General features: G+C 42.2%; 2 protein-coding genes across 2 annotated transcripts; one reads left to right on the plus strand and one right to left on the minus strand.

Moving 5' to 3' along the window:
* The first annotated feature begins 1,271 nt into the window (after positions 1–1,271).
* Positions 1,272–11,150, plus strand: fam219ab (family with sequence similarity 219 member Ab). Its single transcript, XM_047592993.1, has 7 exons — positions 1,272–1,578; positions 2,510–2,609; positions 4,620–4,725; positions 5,353–5,433; positions 5,546–5,600; positions 7,776–8,055; positions 9,654–11,150. The coding sequence occupies exons 1-6, from the start codon at positions 1,501–1,503 to the stop codon at positions 7,932–7,934; spliced, it is 579 nt and encodes a 192-aa protein (XP_047448949.1). The 5' UTR covers positions 1,272–1,500; the 3' UTR covers positions 7,935–8,055; positions 9,654–11,150.
* A 960-nt stretch (positions 11,151–12,110) lies between these two features.
* Positions 12,111–18,041, minus strand: klf9 (Kruppel-like factor 9). The gene is made up of 2 exons (XM_047592992.1): positions 15,713–18,041; positions 12,111–14,226 (listed from the first exon to the last, which is right to left on the minus strand). Exons 1-2 carry the CDS (start codon positions 16,107–16,109, stop codon positions 13,946–13,948), a joined length of 678 nt encoding a protein of 225 aa, XP_047448948.1. The 5' UTR covers positions 16,110–18,041; the 3' UTR covers positions 12,111–13,945.
* Positions 18,042–18,750: the final 709 nt, after the last annotated feature.

Genomic DNA, 18,750 nt, shown 5'->3' on the forward strand with positions numbered 1-18,750 from the left:
GTTTTCAGATTTTTCAGGTGATAGAATATAGTTGTAGACCTGAAACCGTATTGTTTAGCTTTGGTTGTATGTTTAGGATTGTTATCCTGCTGAATAATGAAATGTTATCCAGTGAGCTTTTCCACACCTGTCTGCGCACACTGTTCCTGTGTAAATCTGGTTTCATCCTGCAGCTTCTGTCACCAGTGAAATCATCAATAAATGCCAGTGTACCAGTTCAGCTGGTGGCCATACCAAATTAATCACACCTTGTTTGGCATATGAGGTGAGGGTCTGGGTCATGTCTCAGTAGAGATTGATTTTTGTTTTATCAGGCCACAGAACTTTGTGCCAGAAGTCCAAAGGTATCTTTTGTGTGTGTGTGTGTGTGTGTGTGTGTGTGTGTGTGTGTGTGTGTGTGTGTGTGTGTGTGTGTGTTTTAAACAGCAACCTGACTTTCCATTTTGAGGCTTGGCACAGCTTGTTTACATCTTGTGGCACATCACAGATGGTTGTAATCATCAAGTATTTTCCTCATACAGTTTGACAGGGAAACGTGCACATCCTGGTATGAGTTCTCTGCATACTGTGCCGATGTAAGCATTAAAAACACCTTAGTCAACTTATTTAACAAAATCCTAAATATTAGGAAAGAACTCAACATCAGCAATGTTTTAAGATAGCAGTAGCCTATTCCCCACACAAAGCTTGGTCTCACTTTCATGTGGTGTCATAATTTTATTTTATTATTTGTTAATTAGATGGGCTGAACTACACAGTCTGAATAACAACAACAATACACACTGATCAGACATAATACTATGACCACCACCAGAGGGGCCTCTGTAGATCAGGCTTGTTCCAGTGTATCCCACAGTGTTATTGTTATTTATTTCTCCCATCAGTGGTTTTAATGTTGTGGCTGATCAGTGTAATAACGTTTAACTGTTCAAAAGTTTATTTTATTTTCTGATTGTGTGATTTTAAGTGGAAATGTGGGAAGTGGCTATGTAAATATCACTACTGTTTGTCACAGATATTAGGTTATTAAAATGTCGATATTTCCATGCTATATTTACATGCTATAAACCAGTGAAGTGGAGTAGTATTAAGGAGCAAAAAGTTTAAGTAGTATGACACCTGTGGTTTCGTTCGGGGAAAGTTCCTGAAGAATTGTCAACACACATTTTCACTAGTAGTCATGTTTATATAAGCGTGTCATTTATGCTGCATATTAAAATAGGAACACACCGATATTAATCTCACTTTGCTGGAGGACCCCTCTGGGTCCGCGGACCCTACCTTGGGATACCCCACCCGGAAGTGGGTGGTGGAGTCACCGTCACCCAACCGGTCACACCACCGTCGACATACTGCCTGCTGGGATGTAGCTCGCCACCGGGGAAGTGCAGAGATTGTAGATACGAGCCTGACATCGGTCACAGCATCGGCGATAACTCGAAGAGACCCACTGCCGTCGTTTGGTTTGTAGGAGAAGGAGGAAAGAGGCGCGCCGTCAAAATGATGGAAGAAATAGATAGATTTCAGGTGCCGAGTGCGGTGCAGGAGGCGGAGATGCAGGCTGAGATGCAGCCGCTGGTAAGTCAGATATGTTGGGTTTTATCTGCCGATCTGTCAGTGTTGTTTTCTTGTTTTAAATGTCATTGAAACTGTAAGAGACTCACCTCACGATGTCTGCCATCGTTTACGTTCGGCTCCTCCGATCAAGACTAATCCATCACCTGCCATGTGTGATATTGGTTGATGCCCGTGGAGCTTTTTTTTTAATTTTTAATTTTTCGTTTTTTTTTCGACTTGTGTCTGAGATGTTAAAATGACTGCGTGAGACGGAAGGTAATGAACGATTTCCTTACAAACAGTCGTTTTTGTGGCTAAAACAAGCGGCGTCCGGTCTGCTGCGCAGCATCCGTCATGTCTGGCGAAAACAAGCGTCCCATCCCCAACGCTGCTGCTACATCCTCAGCATCCATGCAGCAAGTTGTCACATGCGTGGCCTTTATCAAGATTAACGAGCGAGTCCTGACCTCGAGTGTGTGTTTGTATGTGCCTCAAACCTCGTCTTTTTATGGAATAAATAAAACTAATCAGTGTAAATGGTGTAGCGGCGCGCTCCGTGGCCTGCGGCGGGGCCCTGGGTTACTGCAGCCTGCAGGGCGGCCTTTGCTGCCGCCAGAGAACCAGTCTAGACCCAAAGCTATTTGACCTACTGTCTCCAGGTGTCCCCACACCTCCATTCATCACCGGGATTCATGTGTCCATTGATTAATGAGGATTTCTCCTCCCCCTTCCTTTGCCTTGTTTTGTCAGCAGACCAGTTTTCCAGATGATCCCTAAAACACATCAAGTGTAATTTAAATATTTTTCATTCTCTACCAATGATCAGTTTATCCATGCTACTTGAGCAATGTAGGGTTTATTATGCATTACAAAAATACATTAATTATTCATCACCACCTCAGTAATGCACATTTCTGCTCATCCTCTTCTGTCCACGATGTTTTTTCTCCAGGACCCGGCCTCGTCCACAGCTTCAGAGGCAGACTCAGACACCAGAGAGGGGGAGCCGGTCACCATCAACTACAAGCCCTCACCCCTGCAGATGAAAATAGGTAAGAATTTCAGTGTTCGCGTGACCAAATCTCTCTTTTGTAATTGACTGTGAATTTAAAATCCAGTCAAGAGATGGGGCGTAACCTGTAGATATGTCAGAGACTGTGTACAGACTGTGTCGCTGTGCCGGGCCATTTAGATTTAGAGGAGGGTGGCATCTGAACAGTGAGCAAGTTCAGTTTTCAGACAACCTTACTGTCACAAAGCTGACCAAAAACTTTGTGTGAAAACTCACAATATGACTTTGAGAACCTCTGTGTGTGAACTCATATGGGAGCCTGTCAGCTATCGTCTGATGACTTACTTTCATAAGGCTATGGTTAGAGATGCGGGTCTTCAAGTGTAGCCAATAGATATATGAAGAACAGATCACAGATATCCAGGCAAAGACTTCATGTACCATGGTTTAGAGTTCAATTCGCAAATTGAGACTTGGAGAATTGGAGTTGAGACAAGACATGTAAGTCCATACTGTTGACAAATGCTTATTTTAAGGTATAACCTGTTAGCTCGTTTGTCAACAGGGCTTTCTGCCTCTTTTTCACTCCATATGGACTGTTAACCTGTGCGCAACCAAGGACTGCTAAAGACTGGTCAAATACTACTGGTAAAAAACAATACGACGATAAATGGAAACCCAACGTCTTGTCCCCTGTCTGCACAAAAAGCCCCATGACATTAATTTGCAGCCCATAAACAAAAGTGTCTGCTTTGTCATAGCTACGGAACCTCTTGATTATACCTAGCTAGGCTCTCGATTAATTTAATTTGGGGGTATCTAACAGCTAGCAGGTTGCTTTATCTAATTGGTCAAGTTGTGTAAAAGCATGGTATATGTATGTGTATACACTGCTGATGGGTTGAATGTTCACAATCTGAGTGGGAATACAGTTATTAAACAATATATTATTTATTTCGCTACAGGCAGTGTTCAGAAAATTGCATGTTAGTTTGTTCAACGGCAGCGAAAATGCAATTGAATGAGGCTGATTTATTCTCACTCTATCTCAATGTTTACCCATTTATCTTATCTTATCTTATCTTATTTAGGCCTGCAGCTCCAGATTATTGTCATTACGATCTGCTGATTATTTTTACAGTTGACCCACTTATTATTTGGCTTATAGTTTTCAACTACAAATTTGTTGTTGTTGATGTTTCAAAGGTGAGGCCAAGTTGAATCCACAATGAAATAAATGAATGAAGATCAATTTCAGCACCTTGGACAGAGCACAGTGACAAGAAGCAGCACTTCTTTCACTCTTACTGTAATACATTATTCAGTCGTTTTCTTTGTTTGAACTATTCAAAGGTAACAATAATAGACTGAGTAAGTGATTACTTTTAGGATGTAACTCCAGATTTAGCACACAATGTAAGCCGCTGTTGAACTAGGCCATGTTTAATTAGGCATGTTTATTAATCTCTTTGCCTCTGTGACATGTAATCTGCGCTATTACACTATACACAATTTTGTTTTTCCAGGATTAAGAGAGGTAATGCCATTAATCGCCAGCTCAATACAAACAAGATACAACCATTTATGCTGCTACTAATGTATTACATTCTAGTTCACTGCTGGCTCAGGCTAGCAGCATTAGTGTTCGTCAAGTGGTCGCTGATGAGAATCAAACAGGGGAGAAGACAAAGGTTACATGCAGAGTTTCTGAATTTATTGCTTATGCTTTTAGGATTTTATATTACGTAAAGCAAAGCCTATCATTGTGCTAGAAAGCAGGCCTCACAAAGTGGAAACTTACTAATGAATGGAAAATATGTTGCTGATCATCAGGCTGCCTGATGAGTCTGTATCTGTAGCAGTCTATACATTGTTCTTCCACTTAAGTAATCTGCTAACAATCAAGTAAATCTGTTAACGTCAGGAGACTTCAGTGTTTCTAACATTGCTTTAAACCTGCCTGTGAAGTCTTAATTGTCCTTATCCTGAGTGGATGCTAATGATGTTAATTGACGTTAGTTTTGTGCGTTCCTCTGTCTTTTTTGTACAGAGAAACAAAGAGAGTTGGCCAGGAAAGGCTCATTGAAGAACAGCAACACTGTAGGTAGCCCAGTCAACCAGCAGCCCAAGAAGAACAATGTCATGGCCAGAACACGGTAAGAAGTGAGCGCTGTGGTCTGTGAGGAAATGAGAGCAGCATTTTCTTTCCAATAGTTTACTTTATAAAATTCACGTGTTCAGTAATAGACCCAAAATTCCTATTAGTGGTTAATATTTCATTAGCATCACTTTCATTAATTAGCCTCTCACAACCAAATTACATACTGGCTGTGGGACAATTTTTGTATCACTGTACTAGATTTAATGTTTGTGGTGTCTGACACTTCAATGTAAAATACAATGTTTCAATGTAAATACAAAAAAAATTATAAATTTTTAAAAAAAAAGGGTAAAAAAACACAATATTCCACTTAAACCCTACATATTACACATTTTAAGTGATTGTTTAAGTTAAAGTTGTGCATCCACAAAATGTCACAGTGACACTGTTCGACAAATATCAACTTTAATTCCTTTGTTGATACTAAAGATGCAAATTGTGCATGAACTTTAAGGCCATGAAATAGTTCCATTGATTTTGACTCGATTTTTCACCTCAGTTGTTACTGTAGTTAGGTCCTTAAGTCTTTCTGCTATGTAGTTTCAATCACCTGTTCTTATGCAGTCTGTTGTTTTCTTACACTGATCTTTTCCCCTTTGTTTCCACCTTCTTCCTCCTCCAGATTGGTAGTCCCCAATAAAGGCTATTCCTCTTTAGATCAGAGCCCCGATGAGAAGCCCCTGGTGGCCCTAGATACAGACAGGTAAACACACACAAACCAAGACACACTTAATGCACTTCCTGCTTTAGTTTTAATTTTTCTAGAGAAGCACACGAACACTAATATGCTGCTAACGTTTGTATTTCTGTTTCAGTGATGATGACTTTGACATGTCTAGATACTCATCGTCAGGATATTCCTCTGCTGAGGTGAGAAGTGTGCTAGATATCAGTGCTTCTTCTTTTTTTTTTGATAATTCAACTTACCTTCCCTCGCCTCCTTCGTTCCTTTGTTCCTCGTCAAGAGGCCAAGAGTCAGGCCTTTTTAAGTCAGTCTTGTCAGGCATTTGCTCTCCCTGCTAGTGTGTGATTGCGCTACAGGTGCAGGCACGAAGCAGGATACAAATGAAATATAGGTGTATAAGTGCAAATCACAGATGCACTGTCACGTTTATTCCTCAGTGGAAGCTAAAACCCCGCCCTATTCATCAGCCCTGTTTCTAAGAAGTTCAGGCTTGTGGATATATTGTGGGTCATATTTAAAATCCCCCAAGTTTTTGGATCTCAAAGCCAGCATGTCATGAAAAACAAATAGCTAATACGCAGCAAATGTGGTGGCCCAGTTTAGTTGTTTTCTCTTTATTAGATTTAGTAGCAAGTTGTGAGCAAGTGTGGTTGTTATGTGCATTGCTTATGAACCACATGTGGATCTATAGAAGCAAATGCAGCTCATATGTAAATTGAAAATTGACGGGATTTAAAATCAGAACATTATTGTTACTTACAAACAAAGAAATATAACTGATGAAAGAATCTCTCTCGAATAGTTGTCATGTTCATGACAAAGCTCCAAGTGATGGTGCTTGCAGCCATCTGCGACAGAGCTGGCTCTGACTTCGCCATGGTTACCATTGTGACTTTTAGCCAGTCACAAATAGACATAGACATAGTTATTTATTGGACGCTGTCTGAATCTAATAAGGTCAGACAAGAGATGTATTTTTTTCTCATGGAAGACGTCGTGTTCAGCTGGTGGATTTCTTTTTTTTCCGTGCAGGGCTTGTTAAATGAGACCTTTCTCATATTTGGCACCAATTTTATATGAACAGTTTAGCTGCGGATCTGTCAATTAGGTGGGATGCAACAAAAACACACAATTGTTCCTTTCCTTCCCTACCCTTTCCAGAGAAGCTCTTTAACTAATAGTTCAACGTTTCAGAAAGTACTAGCCTGGTTTCCAGGCAACCAGTAGAGACTTCAGGATGTTACTGGTACGAGCCAAGAACTAGTCTTAACACAAAGGAGGGGTTTGTGCCAGCCTTGTTTGTGGCTAAAACAGGGTCAGTTTACACTTACATCATTGCACAAATCAAACAAACAGGGTATAGCCATGTATATAACCTGAAATTTTCAAATGCTGGTTAGCAGATTTTGTTAACTTTTTGACAAATCCTGTTTGTTTCCCTGTGGGACCATTCTTTGCGATGAGCTTAGCTAAGTGGCTGTTTCCTTCAGCTACATGTTAACCATTCAGAAATGGAAGTGGTATAGATCTCTTAATGTAATTTGCTGTAGCAAAGTGAATAAGTTGATTATTACTATGAGCTCTATTCTGAAATATAACAAAGGTGAAACACAAGCAAATGGATATAGCTGCCATTGAATAACACAGACATCCACTGATCAGCCACAGAATTAAAACCACTGACTAACAGCAGAATAACATCATTTTCGGACAATGCAATGTTCTCCTGGGAAACCTTTGGACCTGGCACTCATGTGGATTTAGATTTTTGGAGTTTTTTAGACATGCACCACTCACCTAGACCAAACCAGGCGCCCCCCATTCCCTAAACAGAAACAGTTTAGGAACAACTCAGAAGAGATGAAAAACAGCACAAGGTGTTGACCTGACCTCCAAATTCCCTACATCCCAAACTGATCAAGTGGGATCTGTGTGATGTACTGGAACGAGCCGGGTCCACAGAGATCCCTCCCTTCAACCCACAGCACCCAAAGACCCCCACTAACAGCTTTCTGTTGCCAGACACCACAGGACACCCTCAGAAGGACCATGTCCATACTCTGATGAATCACAACCGATTTGGAGGCTAGTTGGTAACAAACTACTAGAGCAGTCATGGTTATGACTGTGACTAGATCTAAAATAAATCTAGGCCCAGTTGGTACCAAGACCAAGATATATTTTTGTCATAACCTATTTATTATTGACTGTTAACTCACCAAATGTGCTACTGCAGAACATTTGCTATAGTATCTACTACTTGCATCCCATGCCTCTAATTGAATAAATTCTTGCGGGAGTCTGCTCTGTAAATACTCTGTAACCTGGTGCTCTAACAATCAATCTCCTCTCCCCTTCAGCAAATCAATCAGGATCTGAACATTCAGCTGCTAAAAGATGGCTACCGTCTAGATGAAATCCCAGACGACGAGGACCTGGATCTGATCCCGCCCAAATCGGTCAACCCCACCTGCATGTGCTGCCAGGCAACCTCCTCCACCACCTGTCAAATACAGTAACCCCGCCCCCGACCCCCCCGCCACCTCGACACAACATAACCAAGTCTTCATCCGCTGTGAGTTTCCTTCGCCACCAGGGTGGCGGCAATGAGGCATTGGTAGAATATTGTAATGACAGTTACAGTGGGGGAAATAAGTATTTGATCCCCTGCTGAATTTGTAAGTTTGCCCACTTCCATAGAAATGATCAGACTCTGTTTTTTATGGTTGTTTACTGGTTATGGGTATAGACAGAATATCAGTCGAAAATGCATAAAAAACACACAATCTAAAAGTTATAAATTGTTATGTATTTTATTAAGGGAAATAAGTATTTGATCCCCAAGCACAACACAAGTCAGTACTTTGTAGAGAAACCTTTGTTGGCAAGCACAGCGATGAGACGTTTCTTGTAGTTGGTCACCAGGTTTGCACACAGCGCAGGAGGGATTTTGGCCCATTCATCTTTATAGACAGTCTCTAAATCCTTCAAGTTTCTTGGCTGCCTCTTGGAAACTTGGAGCTTCAGCTCCCTCCACAGGTTTTCGATTGGGTTAAGGTCTGGAGACTGACTAGGCCACTCCATGACCTTAATATGCTTCTTCTTGAGCCACTCCTTTGTTGTCCTGGCAGTATGTTTTGGGTCATTGTCATGTTGGAAAACCCACCCACGAGGCATCTTCAGTGTTCTTGCTGAGGAAAGAAGGTTTTTGTCCAAGATGTTACAGTACATGGCTGCCCCGTAATGCGGTGAAGTTACCCTGTACCCTTTGCTGAAAAACAGCCCCAAAACATGATGTTTCCACCTCCATGCTTAACCGTGGGTATGGTGTTCTTTGGGTCATACTCACGTTTTTTCATCCTCCAAACACGGCGGGTCGAGTTAATGCCAAATAGCTCAACTTTGGTTTCGTCAGACCACAGCACTTTCTCCCAAGCCTTCTCTGAGTCATTTAGATGTTCACTGGCAAACTTAAGGCGGGCCTGTACATGTGCCTTCTTGAGCAGGGGGACCTTGCGGGCACTGCAAGAGTTCAATCCATAACGGCGCAGTGTGTTGCCAACTGTTTTCTTGGTGACGGAGGTCCCAACTGCTTCCAGATCATTAACAAGCTCCTGCCGTGTTGTTTTAGGCTGCTCCCTCACCTTTCTCATCATCATCCTCACTCCATGAGGCGAGATTTTGCGGGGAGCTCCAGACCGAGGACAGTTGATGGTCCTTTTATGGGTCTTCCACTTGCGAATAATGGCACCAATAGTTGTCACCTTCTCACCAAGCCTTTTGCTGATGGTTTTGTAACCTATACCAGCCTTGTGCAGGTCTACAATCTTGTCCCTGACATCTTTTGACAGCTCTTTGGTCTTGCCCATGGTGCTGTAGAAGTTGGAATGTAAGAAACTGATTCTTAGAGCAGGTGTGCTTTATATACATGACGAGTTAAGATCAGGAGTATTGGTAATTAGTTGACTGAGCACAGCTGTGTGCCACATGCGCACCAGCCAATCTGTAGGAGCCTGAATTCTAAGTGAATTGTTGGGGATCAAATACTTATTTCCCTTAATAAAATACATAACAATTTATAACTTTTAGATTGTGTGTTTTTTATGCATTTTCGATTGATATTCTGTCTATACCCATAACCAGTAAACAACCATAAAAACCAGAGTCTGATCATTTCTATGGAAGTGGGCAAACTTACAAATTCAGCAGGGGATCAAATACTTATTTCCCCCACTGTAAGTGCTATGATAATGACAATGACAAATAATCTTATTAACGTATAGAAGCTTTGGTTCAAAATCTAGGAGAAGGGACACATGTGAAAATAATATGTATTTAAAATATAAGTGAAGTGGTGGTTTCCTCCTATGGAAGGACGTACACTTGTGCTTGACGGCTCTTCTCCTGTGAACATGATGTAACATAACACATAATAATATAGCTGACAGAGAGACGGAAAGGTCAGTTGATGCTGCAAAGTGATTTTAATTTCCCGAAAGTATAGGAAACCTTGTCATAACTGCTGAATCAACTGTTCTGCTTTGCCTGAAATCTGGGTTACATTTTTGCATTTTTTCTAGTTTTGTTTTTATTTAAATGCTTACTTTTTTCTTAACCTGAAGGATCAGTGTGGTTGTATGCATTGATGTTCAGATATTTAAAGTGTGGTCTTGGAACACAAAATTATTGGATTACTGTGTTAATTGTACTGTACAGGGTTGATGTAGCACAGGCCAGTCCATTGCACTCATTCACGCCACCTTCACCTTTTGATTTCTTTGCCCTTCTCGCTCGAGATGTTTGATCACAGAGTTTAGGGATGAATGTAGAAACAAAAAGACCGAACAGCTGAACGGAAAGTTAGCAAGTAGCACATTTCATTTTCACCTCATTTCTGTTCTGCACAATCTGTTGTTGTGGCACAAGCTTGATTTGCATTGTTTTGAATTTGCACTTTTTGTTGTACTTTTTTATTTTTCTTTGGGCCCATATCTGTGCACTCTTTCCCGCGCACCAGTGACAGTGGCTGAGCTGATATGAACTGTGTCAAATGGGAAGATCCCATGTCATTGCACAGACCCTCTAACATTATCCCCACGTTATCAAGGCCAAAGGAACCGGAGGGGGGACTTCAGATAGATATTTTAGCACAGTCTGTTGTGTTACGCCCTCACTTCGATCACGATCAGTGGACACTCCCTCCTTCCCATTTCTATCATGACACCACAGAAAGAGTTTCCCTCTGTCGCTCTCTCACACACACACACGTGTGCACATGCATGCATACAGACAGACGATGCCAAAAGAATGAGTGAGGTGGCATCTATTTCTCTTTTGACCAATAGGACGGGAATAGTTTTGTAACTGCAACATCAAGGATCGTTGACTTGGAGCACTAATATCCATTTACGACTCTGTCTCTCTAAATCAGTTGTTTATTTACAATTAGAGTATGCCTTAAGTACAGAGAAGTTTGAAAGCTGTGTGTATTTATTGTCATTATTATTTCTAATCATTTAGGTTTTTATTTTCGAAGGATATTTGCTGTTTGTTACATTATGTTTTTTTTTTACATTTAGATAATAGGAAGAGTTTTTTATTTACATTTCTTTCTTTCTTTTAGATTCTCTTGTATTGTAAACATTTCCATTACAGTATTTAACAATGTTATTGTTATGTGCAGTGTATGAAGACAATAAATAAACACAAAGCAAATGGAACACTCCATGTTCTAACTCACTCTTCTAGTCATTCATGTTAAAGTCTTAATGGTTTGAGTCCTGGTCGATTGATGGTGACGGAAAACAAGGTTTAAGGTAAAGGTCACAGCGTGTTGAGGGCCATGATCTGATTTTATTCACACACGGTGCACAGAGTTGGTTATCTTGCTGAGAAGTTGGACGTGTGCAGCCTGCTGCTCATCATCAACAGCTCACTGCTGCTGCTCTTTCTTCTTGGTCCACCACTCAATACAATATTTTAAACTGATCCTCTTTCAAAAAAGACTGTTGTCATGTTTTGCAGTGGGGATTTCATGGCAATCGTCTTGTTTAGCCATTTAAATTCTTTTAATGTTGAGTTGCAGCAGCAAGAAAAATGTGTTTCCTCCGAATCCGCTTACTCTTATCTGGTTTTGATTTAGCATGGGAATGCTGACACAGACACTCAGTTAAAAATATCATAAATATTCAGCCTGGATATAAAAAACACTGACAGAAGAAGAAGTGAATAACATTGACCATCTTGTGAAAATTGGATGTTCTGCTGGGAAACTTTTGGACCTGGTATTTGTGGATGTTACTTAGAGATGACGCACCCACATGAATATTATTGGTGACCTAGACCCTAGACCTGACGCACCAAAAAAAATCTAGTTAGGAACATCTTAAAAAGCATGTAACCCAAGATGGTGTCCCAGCCTCCAAACTCCCAAGATCCCAAACAGCCCTGACTATCTGCTGGATGCACTGGAACGAGCCTTATCTACCAGGCCCCTCGTCTGTAGGATCCCCTACCTACTCTGAGTCAGGACTGTTCTGGAGGCACAATACTTTCATCAGTGTGTCTTAGACCACAATTCTTTAATAGCAACTAAAAAGACAATTCTTGAAGATCTTTGAGATTTTCCTATTAACACATAGTCACACATTGTCAGATATAAGGGAGTGGCGTGCGAAATAAGTGAAGAACAACTCTTTAGAAAGAAAAGAATAAGGTTTTTAATGTTAAAACTTTTAAGCAGTAATTATTATTACACGGCTGTGTGTATTGCAATAACATGGGATTTGCATTGACAGTCCCTGATTACAGTACAGTAGCATCAGAAGTAAGGGCTCCAACCTCAAAGGCACCAGCATCTAATCACAGTTCTTTTAATGCCAGAAAAGGGAAAAAAAGACAAGCATTTAGCATGTAGTTTCTGCCCCACAAGCTTAACTACACCCAACTTTACACTCCATCTGGACATTTTAATGCATTATATTTCAAGTATAAAAAGAAAACTAATGACATCAACAATGTATCTGGCTCCTGTAGTAGTAGATTAATAAGATATATCATCCCATTAGTGATATTATAAAAGATTACCAGGCCAATAAAACATACATTGTACCAAAGAAACACATGTAACATGCTACATGATGGAATAAATTCATTCGCAAACTAATCACAAAAGTACACCTCAACGTGTTTTCTGACAAATAAAAAATGGTTTCTGTTGTGAGGGATGTTGTGCTTCCATGTCACCACCAGGTGGTGTACGTTTGACTGGCATGGCAAAACATTTCATTATTCCCTGAAAAAGAATGCAGTCCAGATAGAAACAAAAGCTAATTCACAGCGCACAGCAACTGGCACTGATGGCGTAAGAGACAGTCATTGATCTTTAAAGTATTAGCAAATACATAACATAAACAATCTGACGATGTTCATTCAGGTAGTATTAGTAGTAACCCGTTAAAAGGCACAAACTGTTATTGAAACATGAATCGTTGTGGTCTTAACACAGAATGTGTTTCAGCTGCTTTACCCTGTTGTGTTCTCCTGCACACAGTAGTGCATCAGAAGCCAGAAATAAAACCGGACAATGTAATGTAAAGTGTAATTTCCCTTAAGATATGCTCAACTCACTATGGCCATGATTAAGTACTGTAAAGACATTGTGGTGCATTTGTTTACATATGAATGTGACAACATTTGTGTCTCCACATCGGAAACACTCCGCTCACACCTGCAGGCTCATTGCAACGGAAGTCCATGACCAGAGAAATGAAATTAAATAGCTTTAGATTTTTCTATATTACAGCTCATCTTATTACGCTCCAATAACAATAAACTACACTATAGAGAGTATATCATCCAACTGAAGTCTGTTTAATCTATTTACATGGTAATACTGCTGCTATGCTGTACAATCACCTCGTCCTGGACTGAAAAGCTACTGAACAAATGTCTGAAAGTCTATGTGTGCAACATTCACTAAAAGACTATTGCCTAAACTTCTAAACACACTAAGTATGCATCAGTCATAGGAGTTTGTTGACATGTTTGTTTGTCATTTTCTTCATCTGCAAATGTAGTCTGTGATGCAAAGTGGACATGTGTAGTGTTAATGAATACTATATCTATGTACATGAATACCATTTGGATGGCAGATTCTTTCAAAAAAATAAAAATAAAAATAAAAAAAGGCAAACAACACAACGTAAAATTATTACAAAACAACTAGACATTCCTGACAGACCCAGAAAAACTCTTAATAAATACCAATCACCGCAGGGAATAAGAGGGGGCGGGTCTCTTTGATTACAGTCAGGTTCAGTATGTTTCTATATGCTATTGCACAATGTTACAAGTGTAGTATGAACACTCTCGGACTAGTGGTCTGGCTGGTTGAGTTCTCTGACTTGACGGGACTTGTGTAAATGCACACACATTATACTGCTTGCGTGGGTGGATTTACAGCATGTTTGCCACTGTATCCACTGCATGTACCTCTATGTGTGCATGTAGATGATGCGGGCGTGTCTCATCACACCCCAGCAGGGCTTTGGTCTCCAGAATCGGAGGAGGACATGGACACGGAGCAGCGGCGTCTCTTGGCCACGCTCGAGCCCTGGAGCATGCTGGGATGGAAGCCTGCATGTCGTCGGGCATGTTTGGTCAGGTGGTCGCTCCTCATGAAGCACTTGTCACACATTGGGCAGTTGAAGCGCTTCTCGCCCGTGTGTGTGCGGTAGTGGCGCGTCAGCTCGTCGGACCGGGAGAACTTCTTGCCACAGTCTGGCCAGGTACACTCAAAGGGGCGTTCACCTGAGGAGACACACAAGTGTCAATTAAAGTCCACTTTACATATTGTGTTTTGGCATTCATTTTTCTTCCTAAATGCAAAATCGACCAATTCATAACTTTGTTTCCCGGCTTATTAAAAATAATTATACGTAATAATAGCACTACCTTTTTAGATTATATGTGATGCTGCTATGTATGAACTAATACCGAGGGGGGCGCTAAATATCACTGCTTTGAGGGACACGACATAAATATAAACTTTGGCTTACAAAGATGTTTTGTGGTTCTCATTGAAAGCTGACATACCTCGTCACCCTTGGGACATCTTAACCTTTGTGACATGGTTCTCAAACAGTTTAATCAGTTCGGACAGTAGGTAGCCAGAGACAGTTTTGAATCAAAAATAATAACAAGTACGTATAAAAGGTGGGCTTATGTTAACAGCGATCACAGACACAGAGCAGATGGAAGGCAATTTATGATCGAGTAATAAGAGCAAATATAAACAAAGAAGGAGAAGAAAAGGCTCAGGCATAGCTTGAGAATACACTTGAAAGTTAGGTGTGTGTCAAATCCAGGTCTGACTTGTGTGAACAGCAACAATAACAGCATATTGATTAAGAAATCTTGAGTCATGCGAATAAAAACACCCCTGCTCCTCCTCCTCCACGTGTTCCCCCGGACCACATGTCTGCTCTTGTTTACAACCCGATATGAGGGGAGTGGAGGAGGGAGATGACGTATGAGGAAATGGAGGCGCTGGGAGGGTTACCTCCGGACAAGAACATGTGGGGACAACCGGGGACAAGAGTGTCGCAGTGACCTGCATGAGAGTGAGGTCTACTCTAATCTAGATCGTGCCTCGCTCTCGTCGGGACGCAGGTTTATCCCTCAGATTAAATGTTAAACCCTCATCCTTCGAGGCGCTCGGGCAACATGGCGGCGTGTCACGGCCGCGGGTGAATTATTGCCAGGCATCACAAATATGAGAGGCTGCACGTGATGTTCCCACAGGAGCTCACAGCGTGGCTGCGTGTCCGTAACAGATTAAGATACAACTTTATCACACACACACACACACACACACACGCCTCTCCTCTCCTCTCAGCCAGTCTGCGGCCCGGTGCGGCCCAGCCAGTCACACCCCCCTCCCTCAGCAGGCCACTTCATGGGACCACCTTTTCCTATTATCGGTTATTCATTTGCGGGAACATGTGGTCACTGACACTCAAGCCACACATGAACATGAACCGAACGCCCTCTAAACACCAGCTGCTTACATTGTGACTTGGTAGCAGTAACATTTGTATTTTCTTTCCTGACGTCACTATTAAACATTCACATTTACTGGCAGGTACTAACAGCGTTGACGTAAAAAAAAAAAAAAAATAGAATGAGAATGCGTTATAGTGACGCAGAGCGGTTTCACTGCTGTCGTCAACAGAACCGAGCTGGCGAGTTTCGTAGGCGTGTCACCCAAGCAGCACCCAGAGGAGCCTCCACTTACCGGTATGGACCCTCAGATGGGCTTTGAGGTGGGACGACTTGCCATACATCTTCCCGCAGCCGGTGAAGGGGCAGCAGTGCCTCTTCTCGGGGGACTCTTGTCTCGTCGCCGTCGCCTTCCTGCTCCTGGGTTGTTTGGGTGGCAGCGAGCCCCGGTTGTCCCCGGAGTTCAACCGGTAACCCCCCCTCTCCGCCTTCTCCTGAGGGCCGGCTTCGCTGCCCCCGAGGCACACGCTGCTCCCGGCGCTGATAGCGCTGGGATTGCATTTGTTCAAGTCCAGCAGAATCCTAGCCACCATCAGTAAAGTCATGCTCTCCTGGCTCTCTTTCAGTATGTCCTCTGTGCGCCCCTGTGTTCGGCCGGGGACGCAGTCTGCAGAGACCTCAACCTCCGACATCACTAGAGCAGATCCGGCCGAGCCGAAGAAACAGTGTCTCAAAAAGTGTCTATATCCTCCTAAAAACAACGCGGGTACGACAATCAGGTCGCAGCCCTCAAAAGAGACATGTGGCAAATCATCCACACGTGTCGTCTTCAATGTGACTATTCCGCAAAGCCTGCGTTTCCTTCTTGAGGTTGCAGGGCGGATAAATAAACACCCCCCTCAGGAAAGCTAGCAGTTTGAATCGTCCCCGGGTTCTTCCTCTTTCCTTCTCCCTCTAGATCTATTTTATTCTAAATGCCGGCCCAATAAAACACGGCACTTGCGACGGAGCTATTGTGTCTACGTTTATTCCGCCTTTGTTTCTGTGCGCTCCCACACATGCGTCAACTTGTCCTATTTTACTGCGAGCCGCACTTCTTCCAACTCCAAGAAACAATTTCGCGGAATCCCACGGTGTCATAATAAAGCGACGCTCTGATTGGCTGAGAGAAAACGTGACTATTTTTTTCGGAATTGCCGATTCAGCGGAGTGAGTGAAGAGACAGCGAACCAATCACAGCGCCGGGACACTGGGGGAAAAGAGGGCGGGGCCAGGCTGATGCTACCTTCAAGTACTTCATATAACTGGGAAATATGGGCTTCCGGTTAAAAAAGCTTTAAAGTCCAATGCAGTGACTTACCAAGTTATTAAATAATGTAAGGACATTTCTTGGAAAGTAATATTTCGAATATAGCATTATTTATTCAAAGGTCCTATACTTAATATTGATAATTCACATATAAACAACATGTATAATGACATACAAATATTTGTGTCTTTGATCAGAAATAATAGCAACAATATATATTGTTGCTATAATTTCTCATATATTATTTGAGATTGCCTTTTCTTTCTGAAGCCACATTTGTAATATGGAGACTTCACTAAAAAAAAAAAAAAAAAAAATGCCCACCTATAAGACGAAAGTACTAAAACATTACATTTTGATTGTTTATTCTGAAGAGAACGTAGTTCAGTATATATGAGCCTTTACACGTTGTTCTCATCATTCTACAAGGGCAAATAAAACGCGTACATGTTTCTACGTCTCTTAAATACTCTTGTTACTGTGCCCATCTTCTGTCACACACAGTAGTGTTTACAGACATCAGATCAGTGTTGATGACACAGAAAGCTGCATCATGAAGAGGGAGGCCCATTATTCTTTCGCTGTGGACAGGTCTAACTTTGTGTCCCAGTTTCACAACCGTGGTCTGCTCCCAAATTAGCACAGCCCTCAATCGTCCTCACCGCTCCTCTTTAACTCCTCAGAGCAATCACAAACTCATTTGGGAAATATTTGCAAGAAATAGTTCTTGCGAATTCAGCCAGATGAATGCACAGCTTGGTGTTTGAACTGAAAGTATATGGTGACACATAAGCTGAGGATTCCCATTAATTTAGAAGACTGGGGTGTTACTCATATGGTACTTTTGGTGTGTTTCTTCCCTTCAGCCTGCCAAGCTATCATTAGCACTCTACCAGTCATAAAGGCTGTAGTTCTCTTTCTTCAGTCTGAATTTCCTGCAGCCTATGCATTTGCTAAATTTCTGGTGCCATACAGCACATCCCCTTGAAAGTGTAACAAGACCCCTGCAGTTTTTTTTTTTTTTTAAAGGGTAAAAAAGCAAGGCTTCCAGTGCAGTGGGTGGTTCATCCAAAGTTCCTAGAAAATACCACTCAATTTTGGGGGTGGTGGGATTGAGCAACACTGCCTCTGGACAGTTTTATCTTTAAATTTTTTTAGGGTTGTTTATGAGAGAATTTGTTGCTGCACAGTGTTTCCTGCATTTTGTAGCACATGACCCTTGCACAGTAAGGTCTTTAAATGACCCAGATTTGTGAATCATGATGAATGCTGATGTGACAGTGATACCAGTACACACATTTTAAACTGAGGCTGTCGTGTTTCTGTCGGCTAGAAGAAAACGCCACGCCTGAATCTGCAAAAAAAAAAAACAACTCTAGGTTTAGCTGAGGCTATCTGCACTGCAGCAATGAGTCACAACATTTAAGCAGATTTATCTACGCCCCTCTATGTGCACGTCCTGTATTCGCGCGATATGAGAGACAACGTGAGGGAAGGTTCAAGAGGACTGCAGAAGTTAAGTAGTGACACAATGTTCCTATTTGTGCAACAGACACACAAACACCGCTGGAACTTTTCGTCCCCTTTCAGTCTAGTCCCTTTCCATGTCGGAACTCCGCCCCCAGTTTGCTCGAGCCCCCCAAATTTCCTAGAAAAAAAAAAGTGGTTGAAGCTAGGGCCTTGGCCGGGCGCGTATAGCCTGGGGCCACCCTCCCGCTCCCCCTCTCTTTCGGCTGAGCTGTAAACATTTCAGTGGAAGAGGAGGCGCTTCCGCGGCCACTGCAGTCCCTGCTCCGGCTTCCCTTTCTCACCATAGTGCAAGAGTTCACGAGTGCACGGCGCATCTGGGTCATGTTGTTGAGCCGCGGACTGTGACGAGGCTCAACTCTTGAGCGCGCGTGCGTGCGACGTATAGAGAGAAAGAAAGCTGGCACGTGCGTAACCCAGATCGGTACAAAATGTTCCTTACCACGTGCGGAGTGCGAGCTGACACACACCGCCGGCCCTCCACGCACGCACGCACG

Source organism: Mugil cephalus, chromosome 8, assembly GCF_022458985.1.
Source record: "Mugil cephalus isolate CIBA_MC_2020 chromosome 8, CIBA_Mcephalus_1.1, whole genome shotgun sequence".
NCBI classification, from domain to species: Eukaryota; Metazoa; Chordata; class Actinopteri; order Mugiliformes; family Mugilidae; genus Mugil; species Mugil cephalus.